General features: G+C 41.0%; 3 protein-coding genes and 1 long non-coding RNA gene across 4 annotated transcripts in view; 3 read left to right on the top strand and 1 right to left on the bottom strand.

Annotated features, from left to right (window-relative positions):
* Positions 1-233: 233 nt before the first annotated feature.
* On the top strand, positions 234-3,536 carry LOC311095209 (uncharacterized protein). The gene is made up of 4 exons (XM_084133624.1): positions 234-304; positions 2,578-2,606; positions 2,698-2,772; positions 2,914-3,536. The coding sequence occupies exons 1-4, from the start codon at positions 238-240 to the stop codon at positions 3,061-3,063; spliced, it is 321 nt and encodes a 106-aa protein (XP_083989750.1). The 5' UTR covers positions 234-237; the 3' UTR covers positions 3,064-3,536.
* Positions 3,537-15,342: 11,806 nt separating this feature from the next.
* LOC311095130 (uncharacterized protein) overlaps positions 15,343-24,216 on the top strand; it is a 467,684-nt gene continuing 458,810 nt past the window's right edge. The window contains exons 1-3 of the mRNA XM_084133487.1: positions 15,343-19,367; positions 19,757-20,074; positions 20,152-20,499. Coding sequence (XP_083989613.1) covers positions 19,307-19,367; positions 19,757-20,074; positions 20,152-20,499 — 727 coding nt within the window. The 5' untranslated portion in view covers positions 15,343-19,306. The remainder of the gene's footprint in view (positions 19,368-19,756; positions 20,075-20,151; positions 20,500-24,216) is intronic.
* LOC311095237 overlaps positions 20,281-24,216 on the bottom strand; it is a 4,778-nt gene continuing 842 nt past the window's right edge. The window contains exons 2-3 of the long non-coding RNA XR_014608801.1: positions 20,758-21,060; positions 20,281-20,408 (exon numbers count right to left, since the gene is read on the bottom strand). This is a non-coding gene — a long non-coding RNA (uncharacterized lncRNA). The remainder of the gene's footprint in view (positions 20,409-20,757; positions 21,061-24,216) is intronic.
* The window catches only part of LOC311095217 (uncharacterized protein), a 2,388-nt gene continuing 581 nt past the window's right edge, over positions 22,410-24,216 (top strand). The window contains exons 1-4 of the mRNA XM_084133636.1: positions 22,410-23,094; positions 23,186-23,260; positions 23,338-23,406; positions 23,522-24,216. The exon at positions 23,522-24,216 is cut by the window's right edge and continues 581 nt beyond it. Coding sequence (XP_083989762.1) covers positions 23,047-23,094; positions 23,186-23,260; positions 23,338-23,406; positions 23,522-23,635 — 306 coding nt within the window. The 5' untranslated portion in view covers positions 22,410-23,046 and the 3' untranslated portion in view covers positions 23,636-24,216. The remainder of the gene's footprint in view (positions 23,095-23,185; positions 23,261-23,337; positions 23,407-23,521) is intronic.

Genomic DNA, 24,216 nt, shown 5'->3' with positions numbered 1-24,216 from the left:
CCTTTACAGCTCCAGCTGATTCAGCGACAGCAGTGAGTCCTTCTACACGAGGTACATGATGCTTTTACGCCACTGATGATGTTATTCACAGATTCGTCTAACATAATTCTATAGAAAACATGAATGTTACCATATAGATATTTTACCTCAGTGTATATACTGTTTTGTCTGTCTATAATTGCCCCAATCTGCCCTGTCCGTCTCTGACTCTGCTCGATCTCTTCTTCAGTCACAGTGATGTCTGGCGCTGCAGTCGCTGTTCTCCTTCTTGCTCTTCTCTGGCTGATCTGCAGAAAAAGAGCCGGTGAGTTACGAGGGAAATGCCTTTTCTCAGAATTTTGAAGCCTTTAGCTCAAAGCCGTAGTGCCACTGCACACCGATAACAGTGCAGCGATCTGAGGTTTGTCAGTGGGAACTGCATGAATCTATGGCGAAGAGGCGTGTCTGCGGCAGCCAATCGCGGCTCAGAGCCTGCAGAAGGGGGCGGGGCATCTGCCTATTAAAGCAGCTCATATCCGGCATAGGGATCAGTAGGCATGTCGCGATAATTAAATAACCGTCTGATCGCGATTATTTGATCTAACCGCGATTGTTTCAGGCAACCGTGATTATTGCACGCTTTTATAGGCCTACGGCACAAGGGGGAGTCATGGACCGAAAGAAACAGACAAGCACTAATTAAGTTTTCCTGCAATATATTCAAAGTCATCTGAAGCCATTCCATAGCTTAATGTTTGGGAGAAGTATATTTACATCATTTAATTAAAGTTCGGAAAGCTCGTCTTCCCTCCCCTGCAGCTGTCAATCATTCTCCATTCAAACAGCGCGCCTCGCCCGGTTACGGCAGGATGCCCGGTAAAACGTTATAATGCTTGATCTGTAGAAAAGGGGCTATGGATTTGCATAAAATTAATTTAATTGTCTGGAGTTTGCTGTTTTTAAATGACTCGCTACCGTGTGACTGTTAGATCACACACATCACAAGGACTATGAATTGGCATCAAACGCACAATAACTGGAATTTAAAACTGAATAACCAAATGATCAATAAATTGTTGGACAGATATACACTGTAAAAAGCGCTCTCCTTCAGCGCTTCCTGCCTCTAGTTTGGGCCTATCGACTCCAAGGTCGACCTCAAGCCAAGGCATGGCTATGTGCCCAAAGTCGTCCGCTTTTCCCGATTCTCTTACTCTGCCCTGTTCGGGCTTTAGGAGTATATATACAGCGCTCTGTCCATTTCAGCGAGTCAGAGCAGCTCTTTGTATGCTTTGGTGGGTTTCCGGTCATGAATCAGAGAGTATCCCCCTGGATAGTGGACACTATCACGTTGGCTTATGCTTCGGTGGGCCTTCAATGCCCCATAGGAGTCAGAGCACACTCCACCAGAGGCGTCTTCATGGCCGTGGTCCAGTGGTGTGTCTATTGGCCACATCTGTGCCGCAGCCGGCTGGTCGTCGCCTTCACCTTCGCCAGATTTTACAAATTGAAGATCACTGCGCCGCAGGCACAGATCCTCCCTGTCTAGCTGGAGTTCACCCCAGAGGGAGCTCAACCCACTATGATCTCTCTGGAGGTGCCGAACTCAGTCCGAGCCCCTTTTTTGCTCTGCATAACTTGTCCTTCCCTAGCCCTAACCCCCCTCAAAACATTCCTACCAGACCAAATACAACACCATGTCTTAGTCCGGTCGGACAACATGGCGGTAGTGTCCTAAATAAACCACCAAAGTGAACTCAAGTCGTGGCCTCAGTACAGACTAGCCCGGCACCTTCTTCAACCTGCGCTCTCTGAGAGACTGAACCAGGGAGAAGACATGCTGTCCCTGGACAACGTATTCCCAGGGGAATGGTCCCTCCATCCCCATAGCATTAATCTGGAGTATCTTTGGCAGGGCAGAGGTTGAACTCTTCGCCTCTGAAGGCAACTCTCACTGCCCAATATTCTTAACAAAGGACACGGATGCGCAGGTCCACGAATGGCCCAGCGTAACTTGCATAACTTGCCCTTCCCTAGCCCTACCGCCCGGGGACCCTTACCCAAGCATCCCAGGCTAGGGCCACAGAACATGTCGTTCTGCTCATATAGCACGGTGTGATTGAATTGGTTCCCCATAGAGTCTAGCAAAGACGCAATACGAGTAAACATTCTGAAAGGGAATGACTCGGTTACTTACGTAACCTCAGTTCCCTGAGATAACGGGAACGAGTATTGCGTAGACAGCCGTGATATGTCACTACACGACTGGCGTTTGTCTAATTAAATATGATTCCTTTGCCCCGCCCCTGCCCCGATTGGCTCGCACAGACACGCTGCTTCGCCATAGGTTCATGCAGTTCCCACTGGCCAGCCAATAGATGCGCTCAGATCGCTGCACTGAGAAAAGGAGATTCCCCCTTAGCATCTAGCAGAGATGCAATACTCGTTCCCGTTATCTCAGGGAGCTGAGGTTACATAACCGAGACGTTTTTATCTCTCACTTTAATGATTGAACAAAATCTTATTGCTAAGATTCTGTGTTTTGCACATGTGTGTTTGATCATAAATACTCATATTTCATGAGGCACTTGTTTTCAGATAATAAAAGAGGGACTGGCGACTCTGCGGTGAGTTCAGTAATGCAGTGATTTAGATTTGATTACTGTCTTTAAAGCTCAATAAAGTGTCACTCATGCAGTTTAACTGTTTGTTCTGAAGGTCAAAGATGAGGATGAACATACAGGGACGTATGAGACGATCAACATGTTCATTCCTCCCGCGGCAAGAGCCAATGTGAGTCCACTAAATCACCAAACATTACGTTCAATAATTTGATTTACTAAAGGCTTTTGTGTTATTCTACATATCATAGTGAGAGATATGTCTGATGTGTGTGTTAAACTTGACTCTCTGCTCGTTTGCATTGATGTTTAGGAGCAGACAGATGATGAGACTTATTCTGAGGTCACTTATTTCAATACAAATCCAGTAAAATCACTCAATGTGAGTAGATACCAGCACATGAGTTTGACTCTTTACGCCTCTGTGAACAAGAACAAGACCTTCACAAATCAACATGAATGATCCAGATCATGAGCTCCTCATATCAGGAGCAGACGGGAAGATTTCATCTCTCTGGGGTTTGGAGGAATTATATGTGTGTGTGTGAACGAGCAGATATTTGTTGAATGTCCTGTGAATATGAAAGAGGTTTATTGTGAATCATCATCTGGTCAGAGCACAGAATCTCATCTATATGATCACAGCTACAGTAAAGTTAGAGACTGAAGCCCTCATGTGTTTTCACACAGGCCAGACTCAATCTAGCGTCTCACAAGCCTCTTCCATGAGTCGATAGTCTGTTTATCCGCTGAATTTCTGTCTGAAAATCTTCATGCAGAAGCTCATGCTGAAATGATCCTCTTGCTTCAGCTTGTATATCAGCTGTTTCTTCTACAGAGAGACGTCCGTCTGAGAACTACATCAGTGTCTGCTCGCATTATATTGCTATAAAATATTCTTATGCTATATGCTATAAAATATTATATGTCACACAATTAAATGTCAGATATGTATTTTTTTCCACTTGTGAACACACACACACACACACACACACACACACACACACACACACACACACCATTATATCATTAACACACGGAAACTCAAAAGGTCTTCAACAAAACCCGTCAAAAAATGTGATTTCCGTTTAACTTGATAATATATGACTGTTATACAGTATAATTTAGATATATCAATTTAATAATAATACAAACACTGATAATAAATTATCATATTTATATTTCATATTATATTTTCATATATTTTGCATGAGAAAACATAATAGGCCTGAGCACATGAGAAAAAGGTCAATAAAGATTGAGAATCAATGTTCAGAAATTATTAATTATTGTTATATTTTGAACTATGCTGTATAACTGTGTTTTGTAGTGTGTTTGTTGACAAACTCAAATTTGTTTATTTTTAATTATAAAAAAAATGCCATTATTTTATATGAAAAGTTAATAGTAGTATTTTAGTTTGTCTTGTGTATTGTTTTGATTGAATCTGTCATATGTCCATATTGCAATGAACCCCCACCAATGGGGCATGTTGTCACATTACACTTCCATTCAGGGGTGTTTCTAGGTTTAAATACACTGAACCTTAAGTAAGGTTAGGTTTATACAAACTGAGAAAGTCAAAAGTGTGCGTTTGCGCCCCCTACTGTTCATTAAGGACAAGAAAACTGACCATATGTCAAATTTGAATGACCGTTTAGAGATTTTTGCTGTGTGATTCAGTTTAATTCAGATTTCTAGGTCGTTTGCCTGAATGATTCAGTTAACAACACTTTCCAATCGGTAACTGCAAACAAACAAACGAGTTTTACAACAACAAAACAACTTACAATCATCAAGAGAGTCTCTGCTGTCATTCCTTCTCATGATCCACGATACATTTCCACTGTTTCCTTCAGTCTTCTGCAGTTCTTGAACATTTCCTGAAACAATCTATCTCACACACACACACCTGCTTCTCCTCCATCTGTGTTTCACCCTCACAAACTCCAGCTTCATGTTCCTTAAAGCTACACTGTGTAACTTTTTTAGTTGATTCTTAGCAAAAAACACTTAGTTCTTTCAAAAATATATGTGCTCATTAATGTATATTTACTTCTTTCAAGTAATAAAGTATTCTCGTAAGTTTATAATCTGTCATTGAAAGTACATACGGGTGAGGGGTTCGAATGCCGGTCGCCATGTTGCCCCTCCATCTTGAAACTACTTTAGCCAAAGAGGGACATACCAGTAAATTCAAGCTTCGCCTTTCGCGCTTTACACTCAGTGACGCAGAGACGAATGCGAGGGAGAGATTACTCGCAAGCTCTCCAGTGCCGGCAGATTTGAAAGATAGTGTGGTGTGTGTGTGTGTGTGTGTGTGTGTGTGTGTGTGTGCGTACTCACATTTGAAAGAGAGAATTAAAGCGTCAACGCGACAGACAAATCAGCAAGACCATAGTCAATATTGGAGTAACTTTTCCCAGATGGAAAGAGCTCATGAGGAGAAAAGATTTTAAAACGGACGCCGAGGTTGCCGCTGCTTTCTTCTCGACAGGTAATTCAGCCTGTTGTAATTAATTTGTGTAAATTCGAAGTTTTATAGTTGCTTGTCTAACCATAGTTGTGCATAACGCCAGAACGACCTCTAGTATAACTTCATCCTCGCGTCAATGGTGAAAAAGTGTTGTTTACCTTGTAACATAAATCTGTGATGCGACGAATCACAGGTGATGAATAGTTTTAAAGGCGCAATTTTTTAAGCTATATAAAAAAAAGGACACTGTAAATTTTAGTTATTTTTAATTGCTTTTACTTTGTACACATTGTAACGTTAGCCTAATCTGATTATGCTGGGATAGCCGATTCCAAGGGTGACATTTACCTCCTGACATCTGTCCTGTAGTTTTATTCACTTTAGACGTATTGTTTATTATTGTCATGGACGAAGTGATAACTGGAAGCCATGTTAATCTTGGAATAATACGGCCACCGTAGGAGTTAAAACGCCCTCGGAATTGAGAGGGACAGAAACTAATATTCACTGGGTAGTCATATACAATTTCACCGCTAGATGGGGGTAAAAATCACACAGTGTAGCTTTAACTTTACACTTTCCTTCTTGATGCTTGGTTCACTCTGTCAATCACTCTGTTTTCTACAAATAAAGAATCTCACAACCACATGCCAACACAGTTCAACCATACATGGTCTGTCACATCCTTCTGACAATATATAACATATTGTAACATCCTTCCTTTTTTTTATTTTTTTATGGCACTGTGGTCACTGTATGCAATAAACTTGTGACCAAGAACAACAGTATAACACCATATATTCTTTTTTTTAATTCTTTTTTTATTTTTTATTAATGGAATATACAAAAAGGTATAGCAATATTAATAAATGTATACATTCCTTTTTTCCCTTTTTTCCAACTACTAAGGGTGGACACAAACATGAACAATCCATAACCCTCAGTAAACCTTGTCCCACCCACTCCGAGGAGGAAAATAAAACAGAAGTATATTTCCAAATTACACATAAAAAATAATAATAAAAAATAAAAAATAAAATAAATAAGAAAAACATATATATAAATAAAATAATAATAATATATCTATACACATATACACATACACACACATATACATATATACACATACACACAATAATAATAAAAAATAATAAATAAGGGGGAAAAAAAGAAAATAATAATAATAATAATAATTTTAAAAAACGTAAACACCCACAATCCATCCTGCATCTAGACAATTATACCCAAAAAGAGAAAAAAATAAAAAAAAAATATATATATATATATATATATATATATATATATATATACATATACATACACACATACATACACATACATATACATATATATACACACATATATAAAATACACACACAAACACATATATAAACCAATATGAAGAGATATAACCAAAGGTTAGTTAAAAATACATATTACAAATCAGCAAAGATAGAGGGTGTATTCTTGACAAAGTTAAGTAGAGGGTCCCAGTTTTTATAAAATTTGTCAGAGGAACCTCTTAGAGCAAACTTAATTTTTTCAATATGTAGAAAAGACATCAAATCCTCTAACCATGAAAAAGTAGAAGGAGGTTCTTCCTTCTAGAAGACTTCCAGTGCAATAAAATTCGTCTGCGAGCTATCAAAGAGGCAAAGGCAAGAATATTAGCATATTTTTTTGTATACTCATCCAAAACAGCAGGGACACCAAAGATGGCAATCAGAGGGCATGGTTCAATGGAAATATTAAGGATGTTAGAGAAAGTATCAAAAAAGGAGTGCCAAAAATCTTCCAGCTTTGGACAAGTAAAAAACATGTGGGTATGATCTGCAGGAGCCAGAGAACACCTATTGCATGTGACATCCACGCCTGGAAATAGCTTGCTTAGTTTAACGTTTGTAAAATGAGTTCTGTGGAAAACCTTAAATTGAATCAGACTCAGTTTGGCACAGGATGACGAAGAATTAACCCTGCCAGCAGCCACATCCCACCATTCCTGATCCAAACTAAGTCCGAGTTCTGTCTCCCATTGACGTGTAAAACGAGCAGAAGAAGGCAAAACATAAGGAAGAATTAAATTGTATAAAATGGATATAGAGCCATGTTTCTGTATTAAGCACTTCTCATATAAAGAAGGTTCAGACAAGTCTGGAAAGGAAGGACAGTGAGAATGAACAAAATTGCGTACTTGAAAAAAACGAAATAAATTAGACTGTGGTATATTGAATTTCTTTGCAAGATCAGAAAAAGTTGTGAAAACTCCATCTATAAATAAATCAGAGAAATATGAGAGGCCTCTATTTTTCCATAAAACATAAGCTGAATCTAAGGTTGAGGGCACAAATAAATGATTATTGCAAATAGGGCCATAAAGAGAGGCAGCAGCAAGTTTAAAATGTTGTCTGAATTGACTCTAAATCCTAAGGGAAGAACAGACAACTGGACTTGTAGAGTATTTTGAGGGGCGATTGAACAAAGGAGCACACACCAAAGCAGAGAGCGAGGACGAAGAGCAAGACTGCGCCTCTAATACACACCAATCTATATGGGGAGAATTATACCAACTGTGAATTTTGCTGATATTTGCTGCCCAGTAATAAATCAAAAAATTAGGCAGAGCAAGACCCCCATCTTTTTTATGTCTCTGAAGATATGTCTTGCTTAGCCCTGGAGGTCTGCCCTGCCATATATAAGTAGAAATAGCCCCATCCAACAGTTTGAAGAAAGACTTTGGTAAAAACACTGGAAGGGTCTGAAAAAGGAACAAAAACTAAAGGTAAAATATTCATTTTGATTGACTGAATTCTACCAAATAGAGTAAGAGGTAGCTTATCCCAACGTTGCAAATCTAATTTAACTTGAGTAAGTAATTTGGAGAAATTATATTGATACAGTAGATCAAATGAGTGAGAAATATTTACCCCCAAGTAACGAAACTTTGAGGAGGATATATGAAACGGCAGGGCCTCCACTGGGATTTGTTTAGCCATGCTATTTACTGGAAAACATTCAGTTTTGTCTATATTAAGCTTATAACCAGAAAAAGAACCAAAATTGTTTAAAATATTCAAAAGATCTGAGACCGAGCCGACAGGCTTCGTAACAAAAAGCAAAAGGTCATCAGCGTAGAGCGAGACACGATGCTCTATCCCTCCTCTAACAATACCTGAAAAAAGAGGGGAATTTTTCAGGGCTATGGAAAGAGGTTCTGTTGCTAAAGCGAACAATAGAGGGGAAAGAGGACAGCCTTGACGAGTACCTCTTGAGAGTGGGAAATATTGGGAACACACAAAATTTGTTCTCACACTGGCAACAGGAGCAGTGTACAAAAGGCGTATCCATGACGTGAAAAAGGGGCCAAAGCCAAATCTATCTAAAATATTGAATAAATAATTCCACTCAACCCGGTCAAAGGCCTTTTCTGCATCTAATGAAATGATTATCTCACTAGATAAAGAGGTGGATGGAGAAAAAATTATATTTAAGAGTCGTCGAATATTTGATGACAATATTGTCGCCCCCTTATGAAACCGGTCTGATCTTCAGAGATTATTTTAGGAAGACAGGGATCCAGACGGCAAGCCAGCACCTTAGCCAATAGTTTGACATCCGAATTTAACAAACTTATGGGCCTCCAATTGCCACATTCATCTGGATTCTTATCCCGCTTGAGTATAAGTGAAATAGAGGCCTGAGTGAGAGTTAAGGGAAGAGAACCATTTGCTAAAGAATCATTATACATATCTAACAACAAAGGTGCCAGATTTTTGGCAAACATTTTGTAGAAATCAATCGGAAAGTCCTGGACCTGCTGCCTTACCACTTTGCATAAGCTGGAGACCTTTCAGAATCGCGTCTAACTCTAGGGGCTTGTCAAGATCATCTGCTACTGCTGCATCAATACGAGGAATATTTAAACTATCTAAGAAACTATCCATGCTGGAATCATCTTTAGGTGGCTCTGATTTATAAAGATTGGAATAGTAAGAGAAAAAAACATCATTGATATCTGATGGATTTTTAGTTAAGGAACCAGAAGAGTCATATACCTGGGTAATTAGACGAGAGGCAGTTAATCCCTTAAGCTGGGAAGCCAGTAGCCGACCAGCTTTATCTCCATGCTCATAATAAGTGGCTTTAGTTCTTCGCAGCATAAATTCTGCAATTTTTGTACTGAGCAAATCAAATTCCGTTTTTAATTCCAATTTCTTAGCACGCAACTCAGGGGTAGGATTATTAAGAAGCTGCCTATCAATCTCGATGATGTAATTAACCAGGTCTTGTAACTTTTGTTTTCTTTGTTTGTACTTATAACCAGCGTATGAAATAATATAACCTCGAATTACCACTTTGAATGTTTTCCACAATAATGAAGGAGAAACAGAATCTGATTTATTAGTCTCAATAAACGTATCAATATTAGTACTTATATACTTACAAAATTCTTTATCAGATAATAATCCTGAGTCAAACCTCCACTGATTTGCCCTACCTCTAATATTAGAAAAATTCAGGTTTAGAGAGTGTGGTGCATGATCGGAAATGACTATAGCCGAATATTCAGAGGAACGGACTAATGGCAAAAGAGCTTTATCTAGGAAAAAATAGTCAATACGCGAGTAAGATTGGTGAACACTAGAAAAAAAAGAAAATTCCTTTTTTGACGGGTTCAGAACACGCCATGGGTCAGCACAACCAGTCTGAGTCATGAATGCTGACACTGCTTTGGCCATAGCTGATTGTTCTAAGGTTTTAGGATTTGACCGATCATACCTTGGGTCCATCACACAATTGAAATCACCTCCCAAAATAAGGTAATGCGAATTTAAGTTTGGAATAGAAGAGAAAAGGGAAGAGAAAAAAGTGGGATTATCCCAGTTTGGGGCATAAATATTTACAAACACAACTGACATATGAAAGAGAATGCCAACGACTATAACATAACGGCCCTCACGATCCGCAGTAATCTGTGATGGAGAGAAATTAACTCGTTTATGCATAACAATAGCTGTACCTCTGGCTCTGCTGTTAAAATTAGAATGAAACACCTGGCCTATCCAGGGTTTTCTTAATCTAACATGGTCTTTGACTCGCAGGTGTGTTTCCTGGAGAAAAATGATATCAGAATTCAAATTCTTAAGATGAGAAAACACTCGAGAACGTTTAATTGGCCCTCCCAAACCTCGAACATTCCAGCTAACTATGTTAACAGAGATACCTCTACTACTCAGCCCCGTATTTAGTCCAGCCATTTCACTGAAGCATGTGAGACAAAATCAGTGAAAAGGATTGGAGAGAAAAAAAACAAAACAAAAAAACCCCACACAATTAAGTTATAATTTCCCTCCATATGAACGAAAACAACCCCAAAACAGATAAAACAACAAAAACAAAAGAATACATCCTAAACTCGTCATAGAAACCCACACGAGTTGCAGGAACAAACTACTGTAGCACAACCGGAAAACCATGCAGTGATGACCGCTCCGAAACTGAATAATACAAAAAAAAAAAATAATAATAATAGTAATAATAATAATAATAATAATAATAGTAACAGAAATAATAAAAAGATACTACAAACTAACAAAAATGACTTGTCAGGGAGACAAAAAACATCAGTCCTTGGAAATAAGAGAGAGCATGAACTTATGTAGCCTAATCCACGTAGTTCACGCAACTGAAGAAGACATACTGTACTCAGTTTATGAAATAGTCTATTCACTGGCGATTAATAGAAGGGCAGCACAATTGAACATTATCCATCTTGAATGTGTTCCTGGAAGTAGCGCTCAGCAGCCTCCGGAGTGTCAAAGACATGCTCACCGTTATGAGTGATGCGCAGGCGGGCTGGGTAGATCATGCCGAAGCGTATTCCTTTTTTGTACAAACTTGACTTGACTTTGTTGAAGGCTGCGCGCTTCCTGGCGACACCCACGCTGAAGTCTTCGTAGAACTTTATGGTGTGACCTTGAGACGAGGTCTCCCTGTGTTCCTTAGCCCATCGCAGCGCAGCATCTTTGTCCAAAAACCTGTGAAATTTAACTATGAACGGCCGCGGTCTATCGCCTTGACGGGGTTTGGGCGCCAGACTCCGATGAGCGCGATCAATTTCAGGGGGGGCTGACAGGACGTCTTTCATAGTTTCAAAGAAAAAGTCAGTCATGAATTCTCTTGGATTTCTGCCTTCAATCCCCTCTGGAAAGCCCACCACCCGTAGATTCTGTCGTTTCGATCGGGACACCAAATCCTCCACAGCAGAACCAAGCGCTGCATTTAAATCAGCCGCCGCCGTTAGATTGGCCTTCAGCGAAGTGACTTCGCTCTCCAGGTCAGTGATCCTGCCGCTGTGGTCAGTAAGAGCCGTCTCCATCTCGGAAATAGTGGCAGTGTGAGATTCCAAAGTGCTGTGAATGCTTTCCAACGATGTTTGTAATGGAGATAAGGAAGAGTTCAGCAAAGCTGTGAATTCCTCTGTCAAACTTCGCCTCGACTTCTCAAGCTCGGACACGAGCACCGCTGCTGTTAATGGAACAGGCGCCGCCGCCATTTCGGATGCCTCGTGATCTTTGCCAGAGGATTCTTGGTTTTTAGCACAGTGCCAGGTTTAGTATTTTTGCCCATTTCTGTATTAGCTCCGCTCCCCGATCACCAAAGATACTTTATCACGCGCAAATGATAAGAAAAGAAAGCTGTAATAAACACTACTTAAGAAAAAAATTTGGAGCACAGACACCGTGCGACCTCTCACTACATCGTGAAACCGGAAGTCAACACCATATATTCTAAGTAACTCTTCTGTGTCACAATAACAATTAAACAGATTTAAACAAAATCTTTGGTGTGTTGGTCTCTTGACTATTCTACCACATCTGGTTTTCCCAACACTGTTGCTGTTATCTGAATGTTGTGTGCGTGTGTGTGTCTCTGGTACTGTCTGTGAATGTCCCTCATCTCGATGGATCTTCTGATTAGACTCTCATGTTTTGTGTGTCTGCTCTCTGTGGTTCTCCAGGCACAGTCCTGAGATGTTTCCAATTTCTCCTTACTGTCACAAAACCACACACAGGAAAGGTGAGATCCAATCGCAGTATTTATTAGGGAAATCCGTACTCACAATCCAGTCCAGGCAAGGGTCAAAATCCAATAAGGCAATCCAAAACAAGAAACAAACAAGAACAGGCAAAAACAGACTATCAGAAGTGATGTGACAATAACAAGGACTCCGTGACAAACACTGAAACAACCAGGGTATATATACACACAGATACTAACAAGGTGACGGGAAACAGCTGTGTGCAATGATACAATGAGTGAGAGAACAGGAGGATGGGAAATGTAGTAAGAGTGAATGACACCGTGGGGATAGACGACCTCTAGTGGTTACCCAGGAAAACACAAACCAGACACTGTGACATAACCCCCCCTCTACGGAGCGGCTACCAGACGCACCAAGACACAATTACACAACAAAACAAGAGTCCAGGAGGGAGGTGTAATGGTGGAGGATCAGGGGGAGGGATGGGAGGCCAGGTCCATGAAGGGGAACAGGAACAGGGGTAGACGGCTTAGCCGGTGGCCAGGGGAAAACAGACAGTTCATCGGGCGGCCAGGGCGAAGCAGACAGTCCATCGGGCTGCCACGGCGGAGACTACCTTTCGGGCGGCCACGGTGGAGCAAGTCATGCAGGCGGCCAGGGCTGAGACGACCCCTCGGGCAGCCATGGCGGAACAGGAACAGACACCGGCTCAGGAACAGGAACAGACACCGGCTCAGGAACAGGAACAGACACCGGCTCAGGAACAGGAACAGACACCGGCTCAGGAACAGGAACAGACACCGGCTCAGGAACAAACACCGGCTCGGGGACGGCCATCTTGTCCGGAGTCACTGGCTCGGCGGTGGCCATCTTGTCTGAAGACACTGGCTCGGCGGCGGCCGTCTTGTCCGGAGACACTGGCTCGGCGGTGGCCATCTTGTCCGGAGACACAGGCTCAGCGGCGGCCATCTTGTCCGGAGACACAGGCTCGGCGGCTGGCCATCTTGTCCGGAGACACAGGCTCGGCGGCTGGCCATCTTGTCCGGAGATCGTGGATCGGCAGACGTGACGTGAACAGTCTCTGGATCGGCAGACGTGATGTAAACAGTCTCTGGATCGGCAGACGTGACGTGAACACTCTCTGGATCGGCAGACATGATGTGAACACTCTCTGGATCTGAACACTCTCTGGATCGGCAGACATGATGTGAACACTCTCTGGATCGGCAGTCGTGACTTGAACAGTTTTTTGATCGGCAGACGTGACGTGAACAGTCGCTGGATCGGCAGACGTGAACAGTCTCTAGATCGTCAGACGTGACGTGAACAGTCTTCCTCCTCCTCCGCCGCTTTTGATGGTGAAGTGCAGGCTCCGGGCTGGACAGGACCAGTGGCGAAGGGAGCTCTGGTCTGGGCATCACTGGCCCAGGGTCGAAGAGAGACCGAAGTGGAGAGTGGTGCCGGGGCTCATATCTTGCACCTTCTCCTCTGCGGCCTCCACGAGTCCCAGAAAACCTGGCCAGACGGGTTCCCTCAAATGATTGTCCGTGCCTGATGGAAGGGGGCTCAGAGGAAATGACCATCATGGTCTCCTCAGTATGACGGGCCCACAACGCCAAGCACTGAAAAATGTTCATACGAGGCGGAACCTCTCCAGCTTGCGAATTCCCCCTCTGCTGCTTCCTCTCCCTCTCGGTGGTTGGGGAAGATCCACAAAAACACATACCGCTGGATCTATGCATGACGGAGTCCTTCTGTCACGAAACCACACACAGGACGCGGTGTCTTGTTACAGGACACACAGAGACTGATAAGAGGATTTTACGATCCAAAAGAATGTCCAGTCTTACTTAATTCTCACTGAGAAGGAGAAATAAACCCTGTTAATTCTATATATTCTATATACTATAACCATTTGAGAAATGTGTAAATATGTATCTAATTTTCCGATCTCATGATTTTCCTTTTATGTGGTTGTCTTTTGTATTCTTGTAAACTCTATTGGGTTAATGTTTCAGACTTTGCATATTATGGTTAACCAAATTATATGTGTGGCATGTTTGGTCTTTAAAAAAATCCAATCTTCGTCTCCAATTTGCAAATCTACATTACATTTTGCTAACTTTGTGACACATTAGTATTATAAGCATCTTAAAGATTCCTGTGTGAAACATCTAATCAAATTACATGTTCAAAGGGACAATAGGTCGTAAAAATGTCCCTCCAAAGGAAAATCCTCTCATTGGCTCTTGCACCTCCAGAAAGTGTTACTTCTTCACACTTTAAAAACCCAAGATCACGTGAAGAAGATGCTGAACTAGAAGTTTCTAAGGACCCCAAGCTTGTGCCAGGCTGCGGCCTTGTCTTTCCATTCACCAAAGATACTCTGGAAACCACTGGTTCTCTCTCATCAAGACCACATCAGCAAAGATCAACTGGAGCCTCAACAAACTGCATCAGGACAGTTTAATTCAAATGGGCGAGACATGCAAGTATCAAACTTAGTCTCATTATTTGATACATTAAGTATCCTTACCCCTTTAAAGAAGGGTGTGTTAGAACTAAACTGATGGTTTGCTCAAGGCTGTTGATCTGCTGAATTTCAAACAATGCTATAACTTCTTGCTTTCCTGTATTCTGCTTCAGCTCTCTTTCCCTTGGTAAACTGTATGCATGTATGTGTGTGTATGTTAGAGTAGTTTAAGTGTTTAGACTAGTTAATAAAATCTTTTTCATGTCACACGTAAAGTTGTCCATGTCTCAAGCTCATATCTGGAGTCACTAATCATATAGATCTTGACTACTGCCCTTAGTAGTATTGTAAATTAAGAAAGACATTTCCCATGCCCCGGAAATGTACATTTCTTAGAGTTAATAAACAATTAATCCTGAGTGTTCACGGGACAAACAGGCTAATTGATTGTAATATTAATTTACGACAGTAAGTTAATTATATTAACTGATCCAGATGTTCATAATCAATTATAACCAGTTATTATTGATTATTAATATTTCATAGAGCTAATTTGCTACAGTGCAAAACTCATCTTTTCTCTTGTGCTTTCAATTCTTTGTAATTCTACTGCGTTTCTTGTCTTCATTTTTTTTTTCTAGTTATTTTTGCCTTTTCTGTTTTTTCTGCTTTATAAATAAAATTTGATTTGATATAAATCATGGTTTTATCATCTGCAGTGCTTTTAAAACATTTTCAGCTGTTTTTTCTTTTTTACTTTGTTTCAAAAGATTTATTTTTAATTTAAAGTATTTTTTAAAAATTAATAATTTAATTTGATAAGAGTTTAATTATTTTGATGTGGTTCTTTACTTTCCAATATGGCTTTTTTGAAAATAGCACATCAAATAGTACAACAAATAGTATTTGTACAAAATTCAACAATAGTACACACGACACTGTCATTATTAACAGAAGCGCTAGAGGGCGCTTGACTTTAAAACGTAACTATAGGTGGTAATAAGCTATTATTACTGTAATAAGCACATACAACCTTCTCTATTAATCACTTTCACCCTCTTTTATCCAGTCTAAAGAACTCTGTTCAACAAAAGCACTGCCCACTTACAAGATTATGAAACAACAAAACTTCCAAGAACTCATTTATTTATTTATTTGTTTGTTTGTTTGTTTATTTATTTATGTGTCTGTATATGTTAATGTATCAAGCCTTTTTAAACCATCTAACACACATGTTGGGGCTGTCCCGCTTGTTGCGGAAATGATCTGTTTAGTGGTGAGACTGCAGTGAAAAGCAAACCCACTTGTCTTTGAAGTCTGTGTGTGAATGGCCTTCTTGCAAGAATAAAGTACTTAAGAGTTTTCTGCTGCCTTTTCATTCATCCCTCACACCTCACTCTGCTGTGTTCCTGTTATGATCATTCAGAAAGAAGATCTGTATCATACAGTAGGATTTGGCAGGTAGGGGAACCCTCAAATTTTGTGCATGCAACAGGGAAAAATGACTCACCGTGGGACAACATATTGAGTATCGTGGTATAGAAATACTTTTTGGGACAAGAGTGTCACTGTGGCACCACGTATCACGGTGGTCTTATTCTCTTGACCCAGAGAAAGAGGGACTGTTTCTAAGAAATGGCCGGATGTCGAGTTGACATGTGACACCTTTTGTTGCAAAGATCTTCAGCTCACATTTAGACACAGTACACAGTAATTTTCCACTAAACTATTGCCTGTTGTCATGCAAGAACACACATTACATGAAGTAAAATTAATTTTTCATAACACCACTGAGGTTTTGTATTAACATAAGCTTGTGAAAGCACATATTCAGATCATCTACAGATCGTATCACCCTTGTCTTATGCAGCACACACACCAAAAGCTCTATATGGAAAGTTCCCCTGTTCCAGCCCCTTTGACCCTCTTCGGCTTCACACCTTTTCTATCTGTGAAGCAAGAGATGCTCCAAAGTCCTCTTCAAAAACACATGTGGTTTTAACACCCTGAAACATGTCTTGTACCTATAGCTACACACACATACACTTTCTTCCTATGACCCTTAAGTTTGCAGGCCAAGCTCAAACTAGGCTTTAGGTTGTCTCGAGGGGGTTGAGTCTTGGTGGAAGAACTTCGCTAGCGTCTTTCTCTCTTTCTTCTCCGTCTTGCGAGCTCTCTGTGCGTGGATCCTCTGGAGGTGTTCAACTACAAGATCGTCCATAACAATCTCAACTTTGTCTGTCACATTTACATTTCTGTTTTCTGTTTCATCATCATCTGTTACACTCAATGCATTCAACCAGTCTTTAACATATTCAATTTCTGGGGAGGTTTCAGGAGAAGCATTTTCAGAAGAAGAAGAAGATTTATCAGAAAAATTTATTCCAACATTTATTACAAGCTTTATGTTGAATGTAACTAGTGATGTGTGTGAGTCTGAATGATGCCGCAGTTCTATATATAGTGTGAAATGTAGTTTTTTAGTGGACTCAAATGAAAAAGGGGTTTACAACTTTACAGTAATAAAATGCTCACATTGCTAGCACAGTATGGCCTGGTTTCACAGACAGGGTTTAGATCTCGGGTTTGTAGAGGAAACTTGAGTGTCACTCAGAGTCAAGACCATTCAAGACCACAGAGCAAACTCCTCAGTGTTAAAGTACACAGTTCAGAGTCTATATGAGCCCAATCTACAGAGAGGACAAAGTTACACTGGTATAGTGTCACTATATAGCAACGGATTTAAACACTTGGTTGGTCAGATGAGAGGAAGTTAATAACCACAGGAGGAGCTGATGATGTTTAAAGGGTACATAACATACACAGTTTCACCTAATCTCATGTTAATCTTGAGTACCTATAGAGTAGTAGTGCATCCTTCATATCTCCAAAAAGTCTTTAGTTTTATCATATTTATAAAAGAAAAATACAGCTTTCCGATTCTCTCCGGAAAAAGCCGAGCTCCTGGAGGCGTGCCGTGGGCCGGAGCTATAGAGTCAACATATATTCACTATGTGCTGATTTCCAGCAAAAGACAGAAATCTGATCCAGTTGTACTTATATGAATGGGGTCTTTTATCACTGGGACCGCTCCACGTTTTAATAGCAAACGATGTGCAAATCCAGCGTCGACCTGGGCCTTGTTAATAAAACGTTCGTCACTGAAATGACCAGAACACACAACCGCACTTGCTACACTCCGTTGCTGCCCCGGAAAAACAATCTGCATCCACTGCTCCTGTAACGCTGGGTTCTTTGGGAAGCTGAACACGGTAAGCTTTCCCTCACATCCAAAAACACACTTTGGAGACATTCTTGAACAAATCCTATGCAGCGCTGCCGATGATTTCCTGTTGAAGCGCGTTGATGTGCGCGGTCTCGCCCTCCTCTGGTCGACGTGTGCGCGGGCGCGCTTTTCCGGGAGAAATGCTCATATAAGGAGTTCCACTCTCGTCTACGTCATTAGATCCACGATCGAAAAAAACCAGCCGAAACTTGTACCAACCCGGAAGTAGGATTTTCGGCACAGAAATTCTCCGTTATTCGTCCAAAATATTTTTTTTAAACTTTGGCCATGTTTAGCATGAGAATCCATCTCTTTAACACTAGAACTCCCAAGGCGGTCATTTTGACCGTTTTTAAATTTTACAGTGTAATAACTTTGTTAAAATAAAATAAATGTGGCTGTAGGACTCTGACTTTTCCTAAATATGTGTATATTTTATTCTGACACTGTTCTTTTATTAAAATCACAAAACACACAACAGTTCTGACTATTTCTACCTAGAATGACCATAACGGTCATTTTGACCGCACGCATTATAAATATCATAAGTCCGCTACATTGCAAGTTTCGCGGAGGGACTTCATCACACGACTGGCGAGCGAACTTCGCTCCGACCACATGGAATCAAAAGCCATACAACTGGAGGAACTGCAAACAAAATAAAACCAAGGAGATATGTGCCAAATGTCACAAAGTGTGTGGGAGCTGCACACGAAAGGCGGTGTTTACCTGTGTGGAATGTGCGTAAGCGTCAATGATGCGGGGTGTTTGCGCCGTTCAAATGGGCAGTTAACCTGATTTTGTTCGTTAATATTTTTTGTTCACTGAAACGAATCATTCTAAAGCAGTTCGTTTTCTTGTTTAGCTAATGTTCTTTTTTTTTTCTTAGCCTGTTTGTATACATTTTCACATTCATTTGAATTAAAATTTTGTGTCCTGTTTATTATTACCTATCATTGTAGATCCATTGATTTTTAGATTTTGTATTGATTATTGAACTTGTTTACAAACAGGGCTGTACGTTTCCTAACTTTTGTGCATATCTATTCACGTGGTGAGTGCGGTGAAAAAAATATTATTTTGACGCAAAACGTTCCTCAAATAGAGACAGCACCTGTCGGTGGAATCTTTCTTTTGTGCTTGTTTTAAGGGCTATGACGACAGGAATTAAAAGCTTCATTGGAAAAGAGAAGGTTAACATGTACAATAGATATGACATGACGAAAATGACGTTCAGTACGGCCATATGAACGTCAAAGTATGAACGGTCAGAATGACCGCTATGGTCGTTCTAGTAGTTATGGAATTCCGGTAGTTCTAGTGTTAACACTGTAAACAACTCTGAATACATGAAACACCATTGTACCCCCCCTTTAAAGGAGGAGCTGTATCTGTATATAATGCAGAGCAAGACTGACAGAAACAGAAAATGGCTGATAAGTGTGATCTGTGTCTGCTGGGACTGATCATTCTCTCTTCACTTCTCACAGGTAAAGAAATCTGTATTTTCTCTAAAGACATTTAGTGGAATTAGTCTGGAAAGAGTTCATTTGAACATGCTCAGTTTATTCTTGCACACATTCACGTTGTGATCTCAGAGTTGTGTATTGATACACACAGATCATACTGTATTATTCCTGATACTGGACATAGTGTCACTCAAACATCTGATGATGAAGAATTATCTTCATATTAAGAGTGTGTCAGTGATTTGAACAGCTCTCTGATAAAGACTAATAGTTTATTCTGGAGAGTGTGTGGTTTGCTTTAAGTCAGGAAAAATACTATGATTTAAAACTTCTGCTTTTTATGCTGGTGTGTTTTAGGTTTCATTTATTAATATATATCATAATGATCACTGAGATATACTGTGTTTCAGGAACCAGTGGATATGATCATGTGTTCATCAGTTCTGGTGAAAATGTCTCTCTGTCCTGTAATAATGCTCTTTCTGACTGCAAATCAACTACATGGATCTACTATAACAGATTCAGACATTCAGCAGCAGTTGAACTGATTACTGGAGGGATAAAGAATAAAGACACAGAGAGACATGAGAGACTGAGTCTGGAGTCTGACTGCTCTCTGAACATCAAGAACGTCACAGTAGAAGATTGTGGATTATACAGATGCAGACAATATGTGAATTATAGACCACAAGGACCTGCTGCTTATGTTTATCTGCATGTTCTTCATTGTAAGTTTATGATTATCTGGTCAATTTAAAAACTCAGATGATGATTGAAGAGTCTGTGATTTGTGTCTTGTGTTCAGTTTCAGTGTCTCCATCATCATCATCTTCATCATCATCATCATCTTCATCCTCACAGACTGAGATCAGTCCAGGCCGCTCTGTGACTCTCTCCTGTCAGTTGTATACTATATTCTCCTGTGATTATTTGGTCAGTTCTGTGGGATATGAGCTGTTGTGGGTGAATCAGACTGGTGTTGATCTGAAGACAGACTCCAGATATCAGATATTATCATCATCAGATCAAGATCGCTGTATCATCACTCTGACTACAACACTCCTGAATGAAGATGACAACAGAGAGTGGAGATGTCAGCTTACTCGCAGGAATCAACTCGAGACCTCAGTCAGATACACTGTCAAGTATTCAGGTGAGAAAACGAATGAGTCTCATAAATCAGTGTTAAAAGTCATCCTGTGTTTTAACTAGTTAAAATATAATGATGCTCTTGTACAGTATGAATCATCTGAACAAACATTCGTCCTTTACAGCTCCAGCTGATTCAACGACAGCAGTGAGTCCTTCTCCACGAGGTACATGATGCTTTTACGCCACTGATGATGTTATTCACAGCTTCGTCTAACATAATTCTATAGAAAATATGAATGTTACCATATAGATATTTTACCTCACTGAAATATGTAAGAGTTGATTGAAATCACATTCTGGTCGTCATCTGTGCCGATGGCTTTTGTCTTTGTCTATAATTGTCCCCAATCATCCTTTTCAGCTCAAGCTAATACAACAACACCAGACACAGACTCTTATCATTCAAATACAAACACAAAAGGTACATAATCACAGTGTTTTGTCTGTCTATAATTGTCCCAATCTGCCCTGTCCGTCTCTGACTCTGCTCGATCTCTTCTTCAGTCACAGTGATGTCTGGCGCTGCAGTCGCTGTTCTCCTTCTTGCTCTTCTCTGGCTGATCTGCAGAAAAAGAGCTGGTGAGTTATGAGGGAAACGCCTTTTCTCAGAATTTTGAAGCCTTTAACTCAAAACCGTATAGTGCCACTGCACACCGATAACAGTGCAGCGATCTGAGGTTTGTCAGTGGGAACTGCATGAATCTATGGCGAAGAGGCGTGTCTGCGGCAGCCAATTGCGGCTCAGAGCCTGCAGAAGGGGGCGGGTCATCTGCCTATTAAAGCAGCTCATATCCGGCATAGGGATCAGTAGGCATGTCGCAATAATTAAATAACCGTCTGATTGCGATTATTTGATCTAACCACGATTGTTTCAGGCAACTGTGATTATTGCGCGCTTTTATAGGCCTACGGCACAAGGGGGAGTCATGGACCGAAAGAAACAGACTCTAATTAAGTTTTCCTGCAATATATTCAAAGTCATCTGAATCCATTCCATAGCTTAATGTTTGGGAGAAGTATATTTATATCATTTAATTAAAGTTTGGAAAAACTCGTCTTCCCTCCCCTGCAGCTGTCAATCATTCTCCATTCAAACAGCGCGGGCGCCTCGCCCGGTTACGGCAGGATGCCCGGTAAAACGTTATAATGCTTGATCTGTAGAAAAGGGGCTATGGATTTGCATAAAATGAATTTAAATGTCTGGAGTTTGCTGTTTTTAAATGACTCGCTACCGTGTGACTGTTAGATCACACACATCACAAGGACTATGAATTGGCATCAAACGCACAATAACTGGAATTTAAAACTGAATAACCAAATGATCAATAAATTGTTGGACAGATATACACTGTACAAAGCGCTCTCCTTCAGCGCTTCCTGCCTCTAGTTTGGGCCTATCGACTTCAAGGTCGTCCTCAAGCCAAGGCATGGCTATGTGCCCAAAGTGCCAACGCTTTTCCCGATTCTCTTACTCTGCCCTGTTCGGGCTTTAGGAGTATATATACAGCGCTCTGTCCATTTCAGCAAGTCAGAGCACACTCCACCAGAGGCGTCTTCATGGCCGTGGTCTAGTGGTGTGTCTATTGGCCACATCTGTGCCACAGCCGGCTGGTCGTCGCCTTCACCTTCGCCAGATTTTACAAATTGAAGATCACTGCGCCGCAGGCACAGATCCTCCCTGTCTAGCTGGAGTTCACCCCAGAGGGAGCTCAACCCACTATGATCTCTCTGGAGGCGCCGACCTCAGTCCGAGCCCCTTTTTTGCTCTGCATAACTTGCCCGTCCCTAGCCCTAACCCCCCTCAAAACATTCCTGCCAGACCAAATACAACACCATGTCTTGGTCCAGTCGGACAACATGGCGGTAGTGTCCTAAATAAACCACCAAAGTGAACTCAAGTCGTGGCCTCAGTACAGACTAGCCCGGCACCTTCTTCAACCTGCGCTCTCTGAGAGACTGAACCAGGGAGAAGACATGCTGTCCCTGGACAACGTGTTCCCAGGGGAATGGTCCCTCCATCCCCATAGCATTAATCTGGAGTATCTTTGGCAGGGCAGAGGTCGAACTCTTCGCCTCTGAAGGCAACTCTCACTGCCCAATATTCTTAACAAAGGACAAAGGACAATACGAGTAAACATTCTGAAAGGGAACGACTCGGTTACTTACGTAACCTCAGTTCCCTGAGATAACGTGAACGAGTATTGCGTAGACAGCCGTGCTATGTCACTACACGACTGGCGTTTGTCTAATTAAATATGATTCCTTTGCCCCGCCCCTGCCCCGATTGGCTCGCACAGACACGCTGCTTCGCCATAGGTTCATGCAGTTCCCACTGACCAGCCAATAGATGCGCTCAGATCGCTGCACTGAGAAAAGGAGATTCCCCCTTAGCATCTAGCAGAGATGCAATACTCGTTCCCGTTATCTCAGGGAGCTGAGGTTACATAACCGAGACGTTTTTATCTCTCACTTTAATGATTGAACAAAATCTTATTGCTAAGATTCTGTGTTTTGCACATGTGTGTTTGCTCATAAATACTCATATTTCATGAGGCACTTGTTTTCAGATAATAAAAGAGGGACTGGCGACTCTGCGGTGAGTTCAGTAATGCAGTGATTTAGATTTGATTAATGTCTTTAAAGCTCAATAAAGTGTCACTCATGCAGTTTAACTGTTTGTTCTGAAGGTCAAAGATGAGGATGAACATACAGGGACGTATGAGACGATCAACATGTCCATTCCTCCCGCGGCAAGAGCCAATGTGAGTCCACCATAGTGAGAGATATGTCTGATGTGTGTGTTAAACTTGACTCTCTGCTCGTTTGCATTGATGTTTAGGAGCAGACAGATGATGTGACTTATTCTGAGGTCACTTCTTTCAATACAAAGCCTGTAAAATCACTCAATGTGAGTAGATACCAGAACATGAGTTTGACTCTCAGATAAATGAAGCTCATGCTCTGATATTAATAATAATAATCGCTGGGGTTCAAACATTGATGGACAGAATCTGTTCTTTCAGGATCATGATGATACAGTGACTTATGCTGCCATCAGAGGAAGAGGAGATCAACCGCAGGAAGAACTTTACGCCTCTGTGAACAAGAACAAGACCTTCACAAATCAACATGAATGATCCGGATCATGAGCTCCTCATATCAGGAGCAGACGGGAAGATTTCATCTCTCTGGGGTTTGGAGGAATTATATGTGTGTGTGTGAACGAGCAGATATTTGTTGAATGTCCTGTGAATATGAAAGAGGTTTATTGTGAATCATCATCTGGTCAGAGCACAGAATCTCATCTATATGATCACAGCTACAGTAAAGTTAGAGACTGAAGCCCTCATGTGTTTTCACACAGGCCAGACTCAATCAAGCGTCTCTCAAGCCTCTTCCATGAGTCGATAGTCTGTTTATCCGCTGGATTTCTGTCTGAAAATCTTCATGCAGAAGCTCATGCTGAAATGATCCTCTTGCTTCAGCTTGTATATCAGCTGTTTCTTCTACAGAGAGACGTCCGTCTGAGAATTACATCAGTGTCTGCTCGCATTATATTGCTATAAAATATTATTATGCTATATGCTATAAAATATTATATGTCACACAATTAAATGTCAGATATGTATTTTTTTCCACTTGTGAACACACACACACACACACACACACACACCATTATATCATTAACACACGGAAACTCAAAAGGTCTTCAACACAA

The sequence above is a fragment of the Abramis brama genome (assembly GCF_963993115.1).
Source record: "Abramis brama genome assembly, chromosome: 1".
NCBI classification, from domain to species: Eukaryota; Metazoa; Chordata; class Actinopteri; order Cypriniformes; family Leuciscidae; genus Abramis; species Abramis brama.
This window is presented reverse-complemented; position numbering and strand designations above follow the sequence as displayed.

What these genes read in the sequence shown, in the direction of transcription:
- LOC311095209 (XM_084133624.1), top strand. Translation starts at nt 238, where the DNA reads ATGTCTGGCGCTGCAGTCGCTGTTCTCCTTCTTGCTCTTCTCTGGCTG. An exon ending in GATCTGCAGAAAAAGAGCCG is followed by an intron (nt 305 to 2,577) that starts GTGAGTTACGAG and finishes ACTTGTTTTCAG; the next exon opens with ATAATAAAAGAGGGACTGGC. An exon ending in GAGGGACTGGCGACTCTGCG is followed by an intron (nt 2,607 to 2,697) that starts GTGAGTTCAGTA and finishes TTTGTTCTGAAG; the next exon opens with GTCAAAGATGAGGATGAACA.